The sequence below is a fragment of the Psittacula echo genome (genome assembly GCF_963264785.1).
Source record: "Psittacula echo genome assembly, chromosome: 6".
NCBI lineage: Eukaryota > Metazoa > Chordata > Aves > Psittaciformes > Psittacidae > Psittacula > Psittacula echo.
In genome coordinates, this window is record NC_137743.1 from 21,914,947 (window position 1) to 21,935,974 (window position 21,028).

General features: G+C 50.5%; 1 protein-coding gene across 2 annotated transcripts in view; it reads left to right on the forward strand.

Annotated features, from left to right (window-relative positions):
* The first annotated feature begins 5,950 nt into the window (after positions 1-5,950).
* PAX2 (paired box 2) overlaps positions 5,951-21,028 on the forward strand; it is an 85,998-nt gene continuing 70,920 nt past the window's right edge. For both annotated transcript variants that reach the window (XM_080622087.1, XM_080622086.1), the window contains exons 1-3: positions 5,951-6,471; positions 10,227-10,395; positions 11,617-11,814. In XM_080622087.1, the coding sequence (XP_080478213.1) occupies positions 6,429-6,471; positions 10,227-10,395; positions 11,617-11,814 (410 nt within the window). In that variant the 5' untranslated portion in view covers positions 5,951-6,428. The remainder of the gene's footprint in view (positions 6,472-10,226; positions 10,396-11,616; positions 11,815-21,028) is intronic.

Genomic DNA, 21,028 nt, shown 5'->3' on the forward strand with positions numbered 1-21,028 from the left:
CAGGGCAAAAAGCAGAGGCAGCTGGGCCTCGCCAGTGCCACAGCCTCGCAGCACGGGAGGGGCAGGAAGGGTTCACATCTGGGCCAGCCCCTCTGCTCCCAAGCAGCATGGTCCCCTTGCCCTCACCACCCCCCATCCACGGCTCCACCGCTCCGGGGCAAAGCAATGAGCAAGCAGAGGCTCGGAGGGGCCCGGCGACCGGAGGACGTACAAAAGGACAGAGACGTGGCGGGGGTTTTGCGGCGAGCGGGCGATCCGGCCGGCTCGCTGGGAGTCAGGTCCGATTCTCCGCTTGCAGCGAGGGCTCCAGGCCCAGGGGCAGGGGCTGGATCGCGGCCCTGCCTGGCATCGGTAGCCCATGCCCGCTGCCCCTTGGCTTGCCCGGGCAGGAAGGGAACTCAGGCGGCCTGCGCCAGGCTGTGCCCATCCCCATATGCCCGTGGCCCGGGAGGCCTGGAGACTCGGCCCAGCGCCGTCCGGCCCGGTGCGCTAAGAGGCGGCTTTGTTGCAGAAGTGTCTCTTCACATTGTTGGCTTTTCCCCGCTCTTTCTTTCTTCCTTTTTTTCCCTCCATTTTTTTTTTATTTTTTTTTCCCTTCCCCTCAATGAGGCTGCAAAAGGTCTCCGGCTTGTCTCGTTTTTGTGGCAAACGCTCTCTTGTAAAGAGGAGAGGTTAAAGTGTCGGTGACTGAATAAAGAGCAGCACACGTGGGCCTATTACCATTCAGGGCAAACAAATGGCAGAGAAGGGAAAAGCCAGCAGCAGGCAGGCAGGGGGAGCGCGGCCCCCCGGTGCACACGGCCCCCGCCCCGCTGTCAGGGCCCGTCCGTCGGCCTCCTCACGGCCCCGGCGTCCCCCAGACATGCAACCCACCCATGGCTCACAAAGGAGCGAGAGAAAGAGAGAGGGGGAGACATGAGGGGGTCTTAGATGGGAAAAAAGAAAGTAGCTTTAGGGGAATGTGCTGTGGAGTGTGAAATTGCAGCCCGTGGTGCTCATATTGTACCAGAAGCTCTCCAAAAACTCATCCTCCAACGTGACCAGAGGTGCTTAGAGGGGGAGAGAAAGGGGGAGAGGGGCTCGGAGACACAGGGGGAGGGGAAGGATGGGGGTCTTCTATTCTTTTCGCGCTCTCTTTCTTATTAATTCTTCGTTTAAAACCTAACTTTGTGTTTATTTGTAAAACTCGGCCACCAAGAGCAATCCCGGTCTCCTGGGCAGAGCGGCTGGGGGAGCAATGAGCGGTGGGAGGGGCCCCGTCTGCTTCCCCTCACCTTGCCCAGTCCAGGCAGCTTTGACCCCGCTCCCTCATCTTCACGCTGCTGCCCCGCACCTCGGCCCTGACCCACAGCCCTCTGCCTCTGGGAAGATCAGACCTTGGAATTCCTACAGCCAAGGAGTGATCCTGGTTTGGACACCCCTTTCCCCTGTATTCTCCCTAGGGAGAGGCAGTGGGATGTACAGGGCAGAAATAGCCCTGTACTCGCAGAAATAGCCCTGTACTCAGACAAAGCACCCCAAAGTTGCCCGGGAAGGTTTTATCAAAGCGCGTCTTTCCTCACAGACCCCTCTCACACACACGCTGACACTTTTCTTTAAATGCTCACATCCCTGGCTTGTTTTTGGGGATTTTGTTTGTTTGTTTCTTTATCTTTTTATAACCAGAGATTCTGCCCCCGACTTCCCCAAGCGAGGTTAAATTAGTTGTCGCAGGTCAGCAAAATACATATAGAAGGTCAGCGCAAATTTATCCTATAAATATGGTGCTGGGGGAGTATTAGGAGCAGATCTAAAACCCCCTCCAAACTACCAACATTTAGGCTGGCGAGCGCTCGCCCGCTTGGCAAGCGGAAGAAGAGCGGCGGTGTGCGAGACGAGGAGGTAGCGGCACCTCGATGTGTTGCTATACAAATACAAAACACAAATATAACCACAAAAATTCTGGCCCCGCAGCCACGCCGCAGGTCGCCTTTAACTGGTTCCCAGGGGCTATCAGCGACAGACAACCCATAGGGAACTGGGAGCCAACGTGGGTGCAAGTCCTGGCTCTGTAGCCAAGGACGACCGCAGACAGCACAGTCCCGGGGCTCCCTCCCGGCGGCAGCCGAGGTGAGGAGGCGGCTGCCGCCAGCAGCGGGTTGTTTGACCAGCGCCCGGAGACATGGCGAGCCCGGCGAGGTGCGGGAGAACCAAACCACCTCGGGGACCTCGCGGTTATGTGTATTGGGGGCCGGGGGTGGGAAATGGGATCAATGGAGAAGATTTCGGCTTGATCAGCTGGAGAAAGCCGGCTAATGAAGCAGATCGAGAGATGGCTATCGCCGCAACTCCCCCCGAAAGTTTTATTTTCTTGAAATTTCCGCAGGGAGGCGGCCGCCTCTTTTGAAGTGTAAATGTTTCCAGCTTGAGGAGGGGAGGCTGGGTTAGCGAAGAAGGGGGAGATCCTCAGATCCTCTTTGAGAAAGAGTATAAGAAATAAAAGGAGAGAGGAAAAGAAAGAAAAGAGAAAAAGGAAATGAAAACGGAAAAGCGAGAAAAAAAGGAAAAGAAAGAAAAAGAAAAAGAGAAAGAAAAAAAAAGGAAAGAAAAAAGAAAAGAAAAGAGAAAAGAAAAAAGGAAAGGAAAGAAAAGAAAAAGAAAGAAGAGAAAAGAAAAAAGAAAAGAAAGGAAAGGAAAGGAAAGGAAAGGAAAGGAAAGGAAAGGAAAGGAAAGGAAAGGAAAGGAAAGGAAGAAAGGAAAGGAAAGGAAAGGAAAGGAAGGAAAGGAAAAGAAAGGAAAAGAAAGGAAAAGAAAGGAAAAGAAAAGGAAAGAAAAGGAAAGAAAAGGAAAGGAAAGAAAAGAAGAAAAAGAAAAGAAAAGAAAAGAAAAGAAAAGAAAAGAAAAGAAAAGAAAAGAAAAGAAAAGAAAGGAAAAGAAAAAAAAAAGAAAAAATGAAACGAGACAGAAAGGATCTTTTAAAATGGGACAGGGAAAAAAGCACCTAGGGCTGGTGAAGTAGGGAAGGTTGGGGAGCTGCGTGTGGAGCCGTGGAAGCGGGAGGAGGTCTCGGCCCGTGGTCTCGGCCTTGCCCAGTCGGGCCGGGCACACGGACCAGCCCGGGGCAGCGGGGCAAGGCCTGAGTTTCTAATCGGGGCAGACAGAAATTGTTCTGTGGATTTAAATGTTGACAAAGCAATTCTTCCAGGAAGTATGGTGTGGGAAGGGGCACCAGGTGATACTGTGGTATGTGTGGTGGGGGAAGGGGACGGCGAGTGAGGAGCTCTTTCCTTCTTCTTCCTTCTTTTTCCTTATTTTCTTTTTCCTTTCATTTAATTTTCCTTTCTATTCCTTTCCTTCCCTTCCCTTCCCTTCCCTTCCCTTTCCTTTCCCCCCTCCCTTTCTTTCTTAAGAAAATGGTCTTGTTCTGCCAGGCTCGGGGCTTCCCCATTTTCACGGGTGCCCTCCACACCGTGGGACTCAAGCTTCGCCTTGCAGAGCGCTCCCGTTGTGTATTTCTCGAGTCTGTCATTCCTGCTTTCCTCTTCACTGAGATGGGGAAAGTGCAACAGGGAGCGAGGAAACTACGGCGACACACATTCTGGGGAGGGAATTTGTGGTCCGCCGGCTCCCGCCGCCACGCTGTTATCTCCTCGCCGTACAATCAACAGTTATAAAGGCCCAGAGCATCTTTGCGAAAGACAAAATGAACTCCCGAGTTGTTTCTGAGGGCCCAGGGCGGGAGGCAATGAGGAAGTTCCCTGGAAGCAGGGGCGGTTGGGGAAGGCAGGTACTGTGCCGGGAGACACATTTTCCACCGGGCACTGCTGGGGCTGTCACCCTCTCAGCCCGGACTCTGCTGTCGCCGCTCGTCTCAGCCCGATCCAGAAGGCGCGGGGCGATCGGGGATGCCTGGGGTAGGAGGCTGGGAAACGCTGCAAGGCGAGGAGCGACCGAACTGGGTCTGCGGGGGGCAGTTGTGAAGGATGGTTTCCAGGCACGGGGGGTACCGGAGCGGCAGCCGTGTCAGCGGCCAAGGGACGGGTGCCGCTGCGGGACCTAGCGGCCGCCGGGCCCCGCCGGCAGGTGCGTGCGCGGGGTCCGGGCTCTCGTGGGCCTCGCCGCCTCCGCGCGCCCGCCGCCGCCAAGCCGACCGGAGGGCGCCATCTAGGGGCCGCGGTGGGGCACGCCGCCACCGCCCCGCACCTGCGCCCGGCCGCCCCTCCGCCCCTGCGCGGGGCCTGTGCCGGGCTGGCGGGGATTGGGGGGGACGGCTGATAAGAGAGCGGGCGGGCGGGCTGGGTGCGGACACCGGTGGGCGAGTTGCGGGCGGCGGTGATGGGGCACCCGGCCCGGCGGCGGGGCTGCCCGCGGCCGCTCGCAAACTTGCCGTCCGGCGGGAGTTTCGCGGGAGGCAGGGAATGGGGAAGCGAAGAGAGGCGAGCTGGCTTCTCCAGCTGGGCGGCAGAGAACGCGGCTCCTGGCAGCGGCGGAGAGCCCCTACTCCAGTGGAAAAGCCACCCTGCGTGGAGAGCTGTCAGGAGCTGCGCTTGCATTTCGGCTGTGCCCGGGGAGCTGAGCGCTGCCCCTCTTTACATGTAACCCTCGGCAGCGTCAAAACCAAAAACGATTCTTTTTTGTTCTTCCAAACCATCCTTTTTGCACACAAGGAAAAGGGGGGGGGGGGGGGGGGAGGGAGAGAGAAAGATAAAACATCAGCTGAAGTGCCAGAATGATTTATGAGACAGTGGAAAACATTTCATAAAGATGTCTCTGAGATTCTTCACTTAAGCCAGTTAGAAAACAAAGGGGCTGGTGACAGATAGGCAGAGGGATGGGGAAGGAAGAAGGAGGAAAAGAGCAAAGTATATTCCAGGTGATGGTAAACTCTCAGCCCGAAAACCAAATCTGAGCTCAGAACTATTTCTACCCCGTATCTTTGACCCCGGTTATCACACTCTGAAGGTGCTGCTCCCACGCTCTCTGTTACTCTGCCACATCTATTTTAGCTGTAGACGTACTTATGAAATAATTTTAAAATCCCAATCTAGCATTAAAAGAGTAAAAAACAGCAGCAGAGATGTGGAGAGAGGGAGGCTGGATTCGCTGTTATTTCCCCAACTGCGTGCGAGGGGAAACTTTGCCATGACTGAAGTGGGCCCAAGCTACCGGGTCAGAGAGAGGCGAAAAGATCTCTCATTCTCTCTTTCGTTCTTTCTCCCTCTCTCGGTCTCTCCAGCGTCCATTTGTTTTCCTTTTTCTTGTATGTTTTTCCCTCTTGAGCTCTCTCTACCCTCCCTCTCCCTGTTTTCCCTCTCCCCCCTCACTCCCTTTCTCTCCCGCCCGGCTCCCACCCCAGCCGCACACCACGAAGCCCTAGTGTGTATAGCTCCCGTTTCATCCCGAGTAGTCCCCGTAGAAAAGAGCGGGGCCTGAGAAGGGACATGAAACTGCGGAGCCGCGTGTGTGTGCGTGTGCGGGTATTAAACACGGGAGTTAAAGGTCTAGAGCCACAAGGGACAACAAAGCGGAGCTCGGGTCCTCTCTCGCGGGCCGAGCAGACACGCGTGGCCCGGGGCGCTCGGGGCGCAGTGCCGGGGCTCCCCCGCCACCAGGTCCAAAGGCAACGCCCCCCCGCGCCGAGCGCCGCCGGCCCGGCCCTCCTCTCCCCTCTCTTCTCTTTTCCCCTCTCCTCTCTCCTCTCCCCTCTCCTCTCCTCTCCTCTCCTGGCCGCGCTCGGCTCGGCGCGCTGGCGAATCAGAGAGTGTCGGAATCTATTGCCTTTGTCTGACAAGTCATCCATCTCCGGGGAGGCGGGCGGGGGGCTGAGGGCGCTGCGGCTTTTAGAGAGACACACACCGGGAGCGGAGGCTCCAGTCTCCGGCCCCGGCTCCTCGCAACCACTTCCCACCTCGGGCGAAAGTCCGCCGGGGGCCGGATCCTCTGCCCGGCCGAGAGGAGGGGGCGCGCCGCCGCTCGCAGCTTTCCCGGGGATTGCTACTCCGCTTTGAACTTAAATGAACTAGCCCCGGACCGCGGGAGGAGGAAGGAGAGCCGCGTCCTCCTGCGCCTTCTGCCGCCCGGCCGCCGGCCGGCCCTTGCCCCGGCACCCCCTCCCCGCCGCCGGGGATGCTCCGGGCCCCCCCAGCCATGACACTCACCTGCCCCCCGGCGCCGCCAGCCCCCCGCTCCCACGGACTCTGCTGACTCCGCCGCCCCGGCCCCAAAGCACCCCGGAAAGTACTTCGCGCCCCGCTCCGCCGGGCAGGGGGGCCAGCGCTCTCCATCGCTCCCTCTCCTCTCCTTGTGTGTTTTTGTTGGGTTTTTTTTTGTTTGTTTGTTTGGTTTGGTTTGGTTTTTTTGTTATTTTTTTTCTCCCCTAAGTATTGAAGTTGAGTTGTAGAGGCGACACGGCGGCTTCAGCCGATTTCTTCCCCTTCCTTTGCCTCCCCATGGATATGCACTGCAAGGCAGATCCCTTCTCAGCAATGCACCGTGAGTACTGGAGCCCGGCTCCTTCCGCTGCTTTCCTTTTCTCATCCTTCCATTCCTCCTTCCCCAACCATTCTTCCTCACCTGATCCTCCTCCAGCTCCATCCCTTCACTGCCAACCTCCCCTCCCCTAGCCGAAACCCGGCTTAGAGAGAAGGCAGGACGGTCATTCGCCGGCCAAGCGATGGTGCTGGTCAGCCCGGGCCGGGAGCAGCGCTCCTTGCCGCGCCGTGCCGGGGCAGGGGCCGTGGCCGGGACGCCCATCCCGGGCCAGGGGACTACCTGCGGCTCTGCCCGTGCCGCGGGTGTGCGAAGGAAACCTCCCCGAACCAGACCTCTCCTCCGCAGCGGCACTTTCCCCATCGCCCCTCAGCCAACACGAGTTTATTCAGACTCGTGTCAGCTCTCGGGCCGGACCCTGTCGCTGTCCCTGTCCCAGAGGGCCAGGGCTTCCCTGCAGCCCTGCGCGGCCCTGGATCCCCAGTTACTCCGCTATCCGATGCTGTTCACTTTGATTTCGGGATGCAGTGACAGAGAGGGGAGACGTCAGGTTCAAATTAATGGCGGGTTGGTCGGTGGCGGTTCCGTGCTTTGGTCTGGTTTGGTTTGGTGAAAGGCTGGACTGCGGGAAAAATAGGACAATTGTATGGCTGGCAGATCTGGTGGCTTCGGAGGCTCCCAAGAAGTCACCATCCCTCCTGGCTTATTTACCAGATTCTCGGTGTGCATTTTAAACGCATTCCTGGCAGAGAGGGAAGTGCATTCGTGATATATTTTCACTTTAAAGAACCTTTCTGTAAAAGGGGAACCGAGAAAAGCGAAAAGACGCCTTCGACAGGGACTGTAACAAGGAATTTTCAGGAATTTTAATTTCACCTCAAGGAGGGAAAATATTTCCGAGATTTAAATTAAAGGAAAAAAAAACCCCAAACAAATAGAAAGCCGAGATTGAGAGCGAGCTTTTCGAGTCAGGAAATGAATAATTAAAAGCAATTTGTAACTTTTGACACCGAAACTTTTGAGGACACGCCCTGCCCGCTGCAGCAAACCCAACCGAAAAATGGAAATGTTGGAAGTTTAAAAAATCCCGATTTTTGCCGTGAGAAGGAAGACGCAGAAACACAAACCCATCCTCAGATCCCCAGACGGGGATGGAGGCAACTGTCTTCCTGTTTCCAATGAATGATTTCAAGGATACAATGCTTAAAACGTAGCGTTTAATTTTCTAAGACCTTTACCAGAAAACAGCTTCGTGCGTTAGACATGATTTTTAGTTCCCAGCGGTGCGACCGCTTCCAGCCGCGATGGCAGTAATTCTGCCTCGGTGCGATCGGAACATGCAGCCGAAAGAGGCTTCTTACTGCCACTGCTTTCAAAATAAAACTCCGGTGAGATTCGTGAACAATTTTGGGTTCCGATTAAAAAAATTAATAACAAAATCAACGTTTGATTTGTTCCATGAAGTGTATTTGTAGAGCGACAGACCGAGATATTAGTGAGTAATTAAAATACATGCAGGCTCGGGCTCCTCACACACAGAACATCATCTGTACGGCAGCGGGTGTGTGTGTGCACAGATATCGGCATTCACAGGCATATAAATACACACAAATATCTCGCTGCTCCGATAGAAATAACCTTAGAAAACCAAGGGACAGAGCAAAACAAACTCCTGTGAAAAATATCCGGACTGCGAGAATGTGAATTATTCATTTTTAATCTTTTTTGCATCTGTTGCCTTTTAATACTTTGTAATGCGAGTTATAAAAGGTGCCTTGAATTATTTATCATGGAGTTGCCGAAGAAATTGCTGTCCTGTAACTTTAGAGGCAACATGTGCAGAAGGGGTTCTGAACAAATGAAGAAAACACACGGCAACATACACCCGCGGGTTTCAGGACGATAAATATCCCCCCTCCCCACTGAACCCCTAAATACGTTTTAAGAAAGACTAACAAAAGAGTGCTGCGAATAAGCCCTGCTCTTGCGGAAAGGACGTGGAAGGCAGCCGGCGCCCGGCAGAGGCGGCTGGGCGGGTGTACGTGTAGGTGTTACTACAGGGGTGGGGGAGATGGAAAAAACTCTATTTGTGAGAAAAGGACTTGGATCGATCGCAGGGCAATGAGAGTTCCCACTAAGTTCAGAGCCAATAAGTCAGTGTCAGAAGCAGGGGAGAAAAAAAAAAAAAAAGAAAAAAAAAAAAAAACGAGCGAAAATACAAACAGATCATTTTTCAGCAAACTGCAAACCGAACAAAGATCTCTTCGCGAGGAAGATGCAGAGGGTTAGGGTTGTGTGAAAAGAAAGCTTTAATACAGTGTGCGCTCCACAGCTATATCAGCTGGCTCTTCGGAGATAGAGACGCGCAGGTAGCAGTGCCAGCGAAGCTGCTCCCCCTGCGAGCGAGCATCCATCCATCCATTCATGCATCCCTCCCTGCCGGGCAGGGCGAACCGCTCCCGTCCCTACCGCTGACCGCCCCGGTGGTGGTCCCGCCGAGCCCCTATAAGAGGTATTTCCTTTTATTCCCTCGCTCCGTTCCCTCGCCCGCGCTGAGCAGGTGCACACTTAGTTTTTTCCCCCAAGTCATTTCTCGAAATAGAGAAAAACAGATCGGAAAAAAGCGATCATAGAAGTTCTAGATGAGAGAAAGAGGGGTTTTGCCTGGAAAGGGGAACAGAGGAAAATGGAGCATTTTTAAAATTCTCTCTGAATTAGGTTTGTGTGAGGGGAAAAAAAAAAAAAAAAAAAAAAAGAAAAAGAAAAAAAAAGAAAAAAGACAGAACCGTACGAGTCTGTTAGAATTATAATTTATTTTTACTGAAGGATTTTTCCTTTCATGCTCGCAAGCTGAGAGAGGAGAGTGAGGGTCTGTTTGTAAACGAACACCGGCCGCAGGACACAAAATATTTTCTCACTCCCTCCCACTCCCTACATTTCTTTCCCTTTCTCTTTCTTTCTCTGCATCCCTTCAACTCGCATCCCAAAATAACGGGAGAGGACGCGGTGCATGGGGGACACACCGCGGGGTGAGGGAGGGCGGGGTTCGCCAGTAACTCTAATTGACAACGTGATAGAAAATCGTGAAAGAAAATGAAAGGAGAGAGGAAAAGCCTGGGAGCAGAGAGCAGGGGGCTGCGGCGGGGCCGCCTGTGCCGCCGAGCAGCAGAGCTCGGAAGTTGGGGCGCGCACCTCTCCCCAGCCCTTGGGAGAGGAGCCGCCGGGGCGCTCACCCCCCTCGCCCGCCGCTCCGGGCGAGGCAACCGCCGCTCCGGCGGGGGCCGCAAGAGGGACACGGGCTCTCCCGCCCAGCGAGGGAGGGAGGCGGCGTTCGGCGGACAGTCCCCGGCTCGTGAAATCCACCCTGCCTTCTCTTTCCTTCCCATCTTTCCTCCTTTCTTCCCCTTTCTCTCTTGCTCATTCTCCTTTCTTCTTTTTTCTTTGCCTTCTCTGTTTATATATCCTTCTCTCTATGTCTTTCCTTTTCTCTTTCTTGTTCTCGTTGTCTTTTTTTTTTTTTCTCATTCTCTGTCTCTTATTCTCCCTGTTTTTTCCTCTTCCTTTCTCTCTTTCTCCCTATTTCTCTTCTTTTCTCTCCTCCCCATGTGCTGTTCCGCTTCCCTTGACCCCCTGCCATCATCCCCATCCATCTGTAGTTACTGGAGATTTTGCAGTTATGAGTGGTGAAGAGCCCACGACTAACGGTGTGTTTCTGGTGTGCGTGGGTTGTTGTGTTTTTTTTATTTCTCTTTCCCCAGCAGGGCACGGGGGTGTGAACCAGCTCGGGGGGGTGTTTGTGAACGGCAGGCCCCTACCTGACGTGGTGAGACAAAGGATAGTGGAGCTGGCTCACCAGGGAGTGCGACCCTGTGACATTTCCAGGCAGCTGCGGGTCAGCCACGGTTGTGTCAGCAAGATCCTGGGCAGGTAAGGACAGAGGCAGCTCCTTCTCCTCCCCTGGGAAGGCAACGGTGCGTCCCTTCCCCACTCCTCTGTGACCTCCCTCCCCTCCCCGAGTGGCCCCAGCACCTCCGCGCCGAGGGCGCTCCGGGCTGAGCAGGGCCCCCGCCTCCAGCCGCCAAGGACGGGCTACCATCTCCCTGTTTGTGTTTGGAAACTCTTGGGATGACAGACAATTTGCGAGGGGTGGGCAGGAGGGCAGAAAAGAGAAAGGACCTGGGGGGAAGGGGGGGAGAAGAGAGAGAAAAAAACAGAAAGAGCGAAAAAAAAAAATCCAAAACGACAACAAACCCCCCAACTCGCAACAATCCGCGAGCGGCCTTAGCAAACACACGGGTAAATAAACACACAACGGGGCAAATAAATAAACAAACACCCGCGGCAACCGATCGGCGCCAAATGTGGTGTGAAATATCCGCAGAGCAGGCTGGGGGGTGGGCTGGCGGCCCAGGCCCTGCGGCTGGGCTGCGGAGCGGCGTCAGCAGGCAGCAGAGCCCCGGGCGCTGCGTGCGGCTGCCAAGGACCGGCCAGAGCTGCGGGCAGAGCTGATGGACACGGAGAGATGGGCTACAGCTGCCCGCTACGGGCACCCGCTGCCGGGGGTCACGGAGAGGGCTGGGGATGGATAAATCGTGCTCCCGACCCACAGCCCTGCCAGCGCCCCGAAACGGGAAAGCTTGGCAGGGGAGGAGATGTGAGTCCGGCACTGCTTGCGCTCCCTCCCCGGCCGCCCGTCCCGTCCCCGCGGTCAGCGGGCCTCGCCTCCGGCCAGCTGCACCGGGGAGAGGGTTTCTGTTTTGTTTCCCGATGCCCGGGCCTGAAACGAATGTGTGCGTGTAAGGCGGGGGAACGGAGAGTCAGCGAACAGCCCAGCGCCCCTCGCTTCTCACACATAGGGGAAAAAAAGAGGGAGAAAAAAGGTGGGTGGAGGGGAAGGAGAGCGGGAGCGAGCCCTGCAGAGGAGAAGGGACCTCCCCAGCTTCAGCCCAGGCGGCCCGGCACCCCGCTGAGCTGCGCCATGCAGCCCCCGAGCAGCCGCGGCCCGACGCCGCGATCCGGCGGGCCGAAGCCAAGGTGGGGAGCGGGACCGGGGGCCGCGGGGCGCTCCTTGGGGCAGCCGGGCACCGGGTGCTCCGAGGCGGCGGGGCTGTGCCGAGCACGGCAGTCCACTGACCGTCCTTTGTGCAGGTATTACGAGACTGGGAGCATCAAGCCCGGCGTGATCGGAGGGTCCAAACCCAAAGTAGCGACCCCCAAAGTAGTGGATAAAATCGCCGAGTACAAGAGACAAAACCCGACAATGTTCGCCTGGGAGATCCGGGACAGGCTACTGGCCGAGGGCATCTGCGACAACGACACGGTCCCCAGTGTCTCCTCAATAAACAGGTAAGGGCAACCCCGCAACCCTGCTCGCGGCCTAACTGCCTCTTCACAGCCCCATAAAACCCCTGTCAACAGCACAGACAGCCCGATCCTTCCTCGGTCAGGTTAGATCCAGACTGCTCCAGCCCCCGGACCGCAGCGGGAGTGCTGGGCATGGCCCGCCAGCCCCCGGCCCCGGACCACCGGGCGCTGCCTGGCCCCGCCAAGAGCCCCGAGCCCAGGCCCGGGCAGCTGGGGAGCAGTTCTGCCCCAGGGCTCGCTGCTCCTGCCGGACGGCTGCGGCTTGCGGCTCGCCCCCGGGCCGGACGGACAGCAGCGCTGCGAGAGCAGTAATCTCCCCGCCGAACAACCGGCGGTGCCGCAAGGCCGGGGGGCAGTTCGGAGTGACGGGTGGTGGAGCCAGGTTTTCCCCTGTCCCTTTTAACACCCTTCTCGAGCGGTCACTGACCGCCAGCCTTGCCGCGATATCAGGGCTCTGAACGAGCAGCTGCCCTTACCCGCTGCCAAGCCGTGCCTACAGCCCCGAGCCGCTGAGCGCTGGATGGGGAAGGCTTTCCTTGCACGCTCTCCTCCGTTTCACACCCTATCGCTATCCCGAGGGAACGGCTAGGCAGGCACGGCGGCCCCTTCTCCCGGCGGGGAGCGCTGCTCCCTGCGGTGCTGCGGCTCCGGCCGATCCCGGCCCTCGCAGCGCGCTAGGAAGCAGCAGAATCGATTCAGCACTGGCGAACAATTTCCCCCCATCTCCTTCCCCAGATGCTAGGGTGCGACTTTTGCTGGTGGAGGGAGTGGGATTTGGTCTCAGGCTTGAGGTGACAAAAATAACCATATGACAGGCAAAAAAAAAAAAAAAAAGGGTCGATGCCGGAGAGAAAGGCCGGTGATAGCTGTAATCAGGTACTAACACACGGCAGGGCTGTCCACATGCCTGCACATGCAAACGCGGCATATATCGGATCTTCACATTCTGGCAACACACAACACTCTCATACACACAGTAAAAGTAATCACGCTGGTTTAGTGCAATGTAATATACAGATACCTCGGCTATGCCCTCAGAAATACAACCTCCAGAAACAGAGTAACACAAGGGTATTTGCAAAAGGTACATACATAGGCGCGGAATACCTCACCAACTGAGCAAGAACGCACAAAAATTTGCATGCAATCCCAAATATACAGTGCTTCCCACTCAAATAAATGTATATAGGGTGTAGGTAAATATACGTGCATGCTCTTGTAGCGTCCGCATAGATAAAACTGCACAAGTCAGTATATTGGCCCTTTTTGATATATAACAAGTTTAGCCAGATCTTTTTTTAAAACCTGGTGTATTTATAGCAAGGGAAGCAAAAAATAAATAGCCAGGAAAACGCAGTGGTATTTTTTGTCTTGCACTTTTCATGGCAGATTTATCAAAATATGTCTAATAACTCAGACTGTGTATTTCTAAATCTGGCATCCTATATAAATGGGGTTTAATATTTTGCAAATGATATGGAATTATCCCAAATCATCTTGAAAACAGCAGGTAGAATTAGCTAGTGGAATGTACCTTGGCTAAGAAAGATTCCCTCAGACATACTGTCTCTGTAATATACTGCTAGGCTACCCTAGGAAATTATCCCTGTGTGTGCCATCTGTATTAAAATGGTTATTAAGTTATGAACAGGGTAACATAATACTGATCGGCTAATTATACACCCTCCTAAAAAACCTCCAGGTCTCTGTTACTCTCTCAGTCAGGTATTGAAATAATAACAGTTTGACATTCAGACACCTTACAAAGGCAGCTGCGGAAGGACAGCCAGCTATCCCTGAGAGGAATTCAGCTGGTGGTACAGAAGTCCAGAGGAATGGCTCTGGGCTCTTCTGAGGAAGAGCATATTACAGACCCAATGCATGTGCATACTTCAGCTAGCTCAAGGGATGTTAGCAGCCAAACGCTGCTGAAGTCCCAGCCTCATGCCTGGGTTGTGATGTTCCAGGCAGAAGGCCTGGCGCAGGTTTTGCTTCCACCTCTGCTACCAGTTTGTGGCAGGGCTTTGGGGTTCTGTACCTCAGTTTCCCCACCCTGTAACTGAAAACTGATCCTTCTCAGAAGCAGGTGGGAACAGATGTCAGATTGTGCTCATAAAATGCTTTGAGAAGGACAAGAACTTTGTAGCTACTAAGTGTTACGACATTGAAGAGGCTCAGCTGAGACCCACCATGTTTGATTCATACTGCGATGGAATTTGAGTGTGTGGTCACCAAGGCACAAGAACATTTTGGCTTGCTATGAGTAAGTCTCCATTTCTTTTAAAAATTCAGGCCCCCATTTTGTATGGGGCTCCTCAAAACTCACGTCTGTGAGAGAGCCCATCATATCACAGGTCATAACGTTTGCAAGTCTGCTAGGCAAGAACAGGACAGCAAACCAGGAAAAAATTCAGTGGAATATGAAAGAGCAAGCATATAAGGGCCCAATCCTGGTGCCACAGAGAGTAGCATGAGCTTCATCACTTTGGTGACTTTTGTGACTCCAGCTCACAAAACCCACAAAACACAAAGAGGGACTAAGTTCACGGTTAAATACACATTTTTTTCTCTCTCCCATTGTCAAAATAGACATGCAGAATTGGGTCAATCTCTTGTAACAGCACATCCCTTACCAGTAGTATGATCACAAATTGGAGTTACTCTAAACACTCCAAGTCTCTGAGTAGTTTTGGATAGATGACAATTTAAAATCCCAACCTTCTAGAAATAACTGTCATCTTATTTTTGCAAAATATGGAGTTTCCAAAGCAAAATCTGCATTGGCCCAGTGTCCAGAACTATTACTGCTCATCCACGAGCAGTTTAACTTCTTGAAATCGTAAGTGAGGCATTTATGGAAATACAAGTTACCTATGTCCTTAGATAGACCGTGCGTATTGCGCTTCAAAATGGAGATCCCTTGTACACACTAACAAAATACTTCTGGTTATTCTAAGATTTTCTGGAAGTGTGTTAATTATATTTTATTTTCTTTCTGGGGATCCATCTAACATTACTAAAGGCTTTCGGGTGAGTGCCTGCAAAACAGTGCAGTTTCAATTCCGCTTTTAGAGTCTCCCTAAAACATTAGAAAATCTATTTTCTATGAATAATTTTTGTGATATATAAATTCTGTGTGCCTGTATTGCACTGATCTCCCAGTATTGCACTGAGAATATCATGAAGCATTTAGGACAGCATGCAATTCAGTATTGAGATTTATCAAACACTTGTTCATACCAAACTCGGGCAGATAAAGGCTAGATGCAAACTCTAGTGAAAATCATGACTTAACTACCCTGTCAAGAGTCAGGAAAAAAATTTAAGTCTTCTGCTATGCGGTAATTTTCCTTTAATTATGGCAAAAAAGTCTAGAGAGTATACTAGTTAATAAGCAAAGCACACCAGAACTGACAGGATCAAGAGAGAAGAGTTATCTCTGCACTGGGAGCTTTCCTGTTCCCGCTTCATACATTCGATACGATACAGTATAAGCCTGTTGTGTGTGCGTAGGTACACACACACATATACACACATATATGCAGTATGTAAACACACATATACATAGCACATGCAATTGAGAAAAGTGCAAGTGACAAGCTCTTAATTCCTTGGTAAGCAATTCATGCTTACTTTAAATCACTTGAGCACCTTTCTTCTTGAGCACCCTGTCAAACTTTTCCATTTGTCATATGAATATAAATGAGTTATCTTTGGTCACTTTGGGTTAGAGAATTTCAACTGGACTCAGGCACTGCTGTGAGCCTTGTGGCGGTCTCCTAAGTGTGAACTCAGAGGCAGATGTCAGTGAGAATTTTCCCTTTGCTTTGCAGCATGTACAGTCAGTCTAAGAACACAGGTTTCTTGAGATAATAATCACCCCACAAAAATCTTTTGAATTAGGTGGTGTACTTCAGTGGGAACAGGATGGAACACATCACAACATGCGCTCACAGTTATGCAGCAAGTGATGCAATTGTAGTTTAAGCATTATTTCCTGCTTCTCTTAAATTAATAAATTCTTTACAGGCCCAGAAGGGCAAACTCCTCCCACCCTCCCTCCACCCCAATTTGTCCCTCTATCTCAGCTCTCCTGTGGCTGGGTTCTGTACTAGGGAACCCCAATTAGTCTTTATCCAAGGAATGCCAAAGCCAAAGTACTATGGAAGCCAGTCAGCTGAACTGATACACTTTGGACCCTGAGTTCCTGAGAGTAACCCTAATTAATACCCCACAGCAGAGAACAGAGTTTAGTGTATATATTATCTCAGTCAAGCCATTAGGTGTTTTTCAGTCTTCACTTAGGTATTGGATATACATTAAATTTCTGGTGTTAAGTGCTTGGTTTGGGGAGATGTTTCCTGTTTCATTATATAACAATCGGCTAATGATTCCTAGTTAAAGTCTCTGATAATGATGTGCTTTTTAAAAACACATGTGGAAGACACACACACACACTGATTCAGGTTGTAATGACTGACGAAATGTACATTGAAGTGCTATTGCTCATGTGGCCAATTCAGTGGCTGTGGGTAGGCCTGTAGTTTAGGGCAAAGAATGGCATATTAGGAGACCAGATTTCTCTTACCACTAACTTTCTGGTTGATCTTGGGCCGGTCACACGGACTCCTTATGAGGCTGCTTTGCCAGCTGTAAAATAAAAATAACAGCATTTAGCTACCTTTGTAAAACTCAGTGTGACTTTTCACTAAAAATGCCCATGGAATTCAACATGTAATGAGAAAAGGTTCAAAACTGGATCCCAGTTTGTTCTACATCAGCTGAGGTTCTAGCCCATGCAAGAATTTAACAGAACCTCAATTCAGGCAAATGTAACATCTCAAGACAAACAATCGAGTCTGGCAAAAAGCAGGTGATTTAGGGCAGGGGTTGTGTCACATGCAGAAGAAATCAATGTTACGCGAACAGCTTTCTGAGTCACTCTTGCTAGCCTCCCTTGAGAATTTTCCCAAAGGACACCCTGGCGAAAGTCACTTGTGAATATCACCCTGTCTTTCCCACAGAAAAAAATTGAATTCTTGGTGGACAGGTAACGAGTCTAGGGAGAAGCTGGAAGAGTAGAGAGTATCTCTAATAGCACCTCGTTCATAGGGACCAAAACCAGTGACAGCTGCATGGCCCACAGTGAACACAGGGTGAATTACATGGTTTTAAGTGGCAAGCGTGTGTGCGTGTCACACAAACCTACCACCACCATCAGTATTTAGCAGCTACAAGTCAGTTTTCTCAGTAGGGAGGCCAAGGATTAGACCGGCCATGTAGACTGGATTAGTCTCTGACTGACCATGTGTTTGCTGGTGTAAGGCAGGGATGAAGAAAACTTGTCTGACACTACCCAACAGAGTTCACCAGGCCTCATAACGTGGCGCTTCCTAGCACACACAGAAGCTCGGGATGCTATGAGGAATCCTCTCCCTTAGCTGATGCTGAGTTTAAGGTTCCCATGCGGTTTCCTGCATCAGGGCACGCTCTCAAGGTAGAACACCTCTACTGCCAGTTGCTCTCAGCTGAGCAAAGAAAGCGATTGGGTCACACAGGGCTTCATTAAGGGAATATGCTCCTTTAAATTCAGATTCTTTTCCATCAGACACAAACCTGGCATTATCTTCTTTTTATCATTGCAAATAAAGGACAGGCTCATAAAGCAGAGGTTACAGACAATGTTACTGCAGCTGGAAGAGTAAATGAATGCTCACAGCATTTCTCTTTGTCTTATTCCTCGTATCTGGCCACTGGAAGGTTGTATGGTGGGAACTACAATAAGCTAGCCGCATTTTTTCTGGTTTTCATATTGCAGAGATATTAGCTCAACAGAGGTAGTTAGCAAGTAAAATTGGTTGTGCTTGGGAAGTTTTGAGCTCTCTGTTCTGTGAACCTTGAAGTTCAGAAACACATCGGTCCCTTTATCACCTGAAAGTCCCAGCCCTTCTTTTTTTGCATAGATGTACAGAAAGCTTGATTTTTGTTGGAAGTTAAACATTTTCAAGCTTTTGAATCTAGTGAGTGATTGCTGCATTCTGTCACAGAGGTAGCTGCATTTCAGTGCTGGGTGAGTGAGTCTTACGGAGCTAAACCTCATTTACCAGAATCACTATTATGTGAAAAAACTCATTTGACTTTGGGAGAAAAGAGGAGAAAATATAAGTGGCTTGGCCAAGCAATGATGAAGTGGTGAGAACAATACAGTGATCTGAAGGACACAGTTCCTCCAACAGGAAAGGAATTATTAGTGTTTAAACAAAGCAGCATTGCCAGGAGTGAAGGGAGGGAAATAAGAAAGGAAACATTTAAATGGTAGCAGAAGGTATCCCCTGATAGGGAGGTCCATTAAGTTGTGGAATTGCATCCCATAGGAATTCCTGATTTCTTGGAATATATATGGCATATATAGATGGCATTAATAACAAGCAAACATATAATAAGAAATAATCTTGTGTTGGCTAAAGAGAGAGATAATGCTTTAGCAGACCAGCTGGACCATTTATGATATGATGACATGACGCATACAAAACAAAGTCATGTTTTCAGCTGTATATCAAATATCCTAGAAAACCTGCCTCTGATCCTAAAGTCCATTCAAACAAAAGATTTCCATACTACTTGAACAAAAAGACATGACTTCTAAACAGTTGGACAAGGCTGAGCTTCGCTTATATTCCATGGTCTTCAAATTCAGGCATGCTGAAATTCAAATGGAGTTTAAGCTCTCTACTTACAGTTGGCAAAATATTCAGGGATCCCACTTTTGGGGAGGGCCTCTATAAATGCAAAGGTAGAGACTTCCAAAAGTGTTTGTCACTGGCCTGACATCCGCACAGCTAACCAGGGCTTTAGGAAATCCCATCTGTGTGTAAATGGCTCAGATGATGAATATTGCTCATGAAAGCATCAGAGAGGTTTGAGTTTTTCTCCCAAACAATTATTCTTTAAACAGAGAGCTAAGAGGAATGAGGATTTTTCCACTGTAATCCCAATTAATCTATTTGACCCCATACACGCATGGCCATATTTTCCACTCCCAGCTGTTTAAAAATGTCAAGGCAGTGTCTAAATCATGCAATTGGCATAAAAATCACTAGTAATTGTAATACAATGTGGGTTTGTTTTTATTTGTTTTCTCTTTTCTACTGTAAATTTTAAAAGGGATTTGGATATCTGACTCCCATTAAACAACTTAAAAAACACCTTAACAATGCAGCCCTTTGAGTCTCCAGGGAGCTGACAGGCCCCTTTTCAAGCCCCCCCCCCAACCACTGGAAACATACTTTATTAAATGAGAACTGAAATTCTCATGCTATCACTTGACTAGAGGATCTGGAAAACCCACAACAAATACCGTTAGGCTTGTGATGAAATAGTAGACAGTAGGATATTCAGCACTAGCCTCCAATTTTCTCTAGTGCCAGTAACTGAGAGCTGATTTTGTAGCACTTATATGGCTATCTACTCAGCTGAAATCACAAATCTAATCACTCCGTTTCCAAACTCCTCAGAGTGCACTTACAAATATTCATTTCCAATCAATTTGCACCTGCTAATATTTCTCAATGCTCACTTGTGATGACAGAGTCAGAAGCAATGCCAGTGCTTGCTATTTCTATTGCAATAGCATAAAGAAGCTCTGTGCATAGATCACAACCTATTGTCCAAAACAGGCACAGCATAAATAGGAATTTCTTTCGAGAGGATCTTTTAGGAAATCTCTATATACACACACGTCTTTCTTTACACCATTGCCTTAGCTTCTACTAGGCTCATAATTCAGACAGTCCTCAAGGTTTCAGGGATCCTGAAACAAACATCTTTGTTGTAGGAAATGAGACATCTGGCCAGGGCTCACCCACCAAGCCCAAGTCTAGGTAAAAAGCAGAGCAAAACCGGAGAGCCCTCTTCTTTGAGCTCATACCTGACAAGACGGAGGCTGAACACTAGCCAGACTTCAACAGCCTCCCCTCTCTTCCTCGATGAGTAGGCATATAAATAAATAAATAAACGGCATCCTAACTGCACTGAGAACTCAATAAAACAATCACATCAAATATGAGGAGGTATAAATCTCATGTCTGCACAGGTAACCCACACAATTGCTTTTATTATGGCTCAGCCTGACTTCATTTATTACCATCCGTGGCCTGGGTGAAGGATGTTTGCATGGAGGGTGGTCTCCTGGTGAAATCCTATCCCTGGAGCAGTGACAATCAGCCCATATAGAGGTGGATTTTGGTGGGGAGACCAAAGGCAGATCCATCTGTTTGCATGAAAACCAATCAATAACCCTGTAACTAGACCCCTTGTCACTGGGAAATGGACAACACAATATTCAATCCTGGAGCCATAGGAGAGAATAGCTGTGGTAGAGGTGTGACGAATGACAGGATGTACGCATGAAGTGTTTGAGACATATGGACAGAATATGTCTGTTCATATAGACATTGAGAGAAAGTGATGGAGTAGGAGGAGCATAGAAAGTACATTTATATACATGGTAAGCAAATTTTAAAGGTTGATGTGTTCAGAGGAGGGTATGGGGAAGGTAAAAGCAGAGTTATACTGCAGTTTTTTATAGGACATTTATAGGAGGACTGCGAGCACAATGCAGATAGGCACCTTTGGGGAACTGCACTTGATGGTTGGAGACTACACATGAGTGGATCAGTATATGGCAGGGAACATGTCTCTGGGCAGGTACATAGACGGTGACACAAAATGCTGGTAGGCTAAAGGAAGCATATATGGGAGTTTGATGTGGTTGGGGAAGGATATTCCTTTGTCCTCTGTCTGGCTTGGGATTTATGTGTGCACTAGTTTTGACAGAAAGGAGGAAGAGTGATGTGCCAAAAGCCAGAGTTAACGGACTGTGAGTTCACAGATAGGCTTCCCAGAGAATGCTATGTATGAAACATTTACCCAAACCTCACTGTTATATCAGGAAGGGAGATTCTGGCGGCTTGTCTCTGCCTGTATGAAAAATAGAAATAGGACATTTCTTGCTGCTGTCACCCCTTAGCTCTGCAGTTCCTGTAGCTTTTCTAAAATCTGTACAGTGTATTGTTCCCCAGGCTTCCAGCAACTCCCCCAAAACATGCACACACGCATACATACAGAGAAATGCTTGACTTTGCCTCTATTAATTGCTCCTGGCTGGGGCCAATTTAGTTTTTATTCTTTTGGCTCC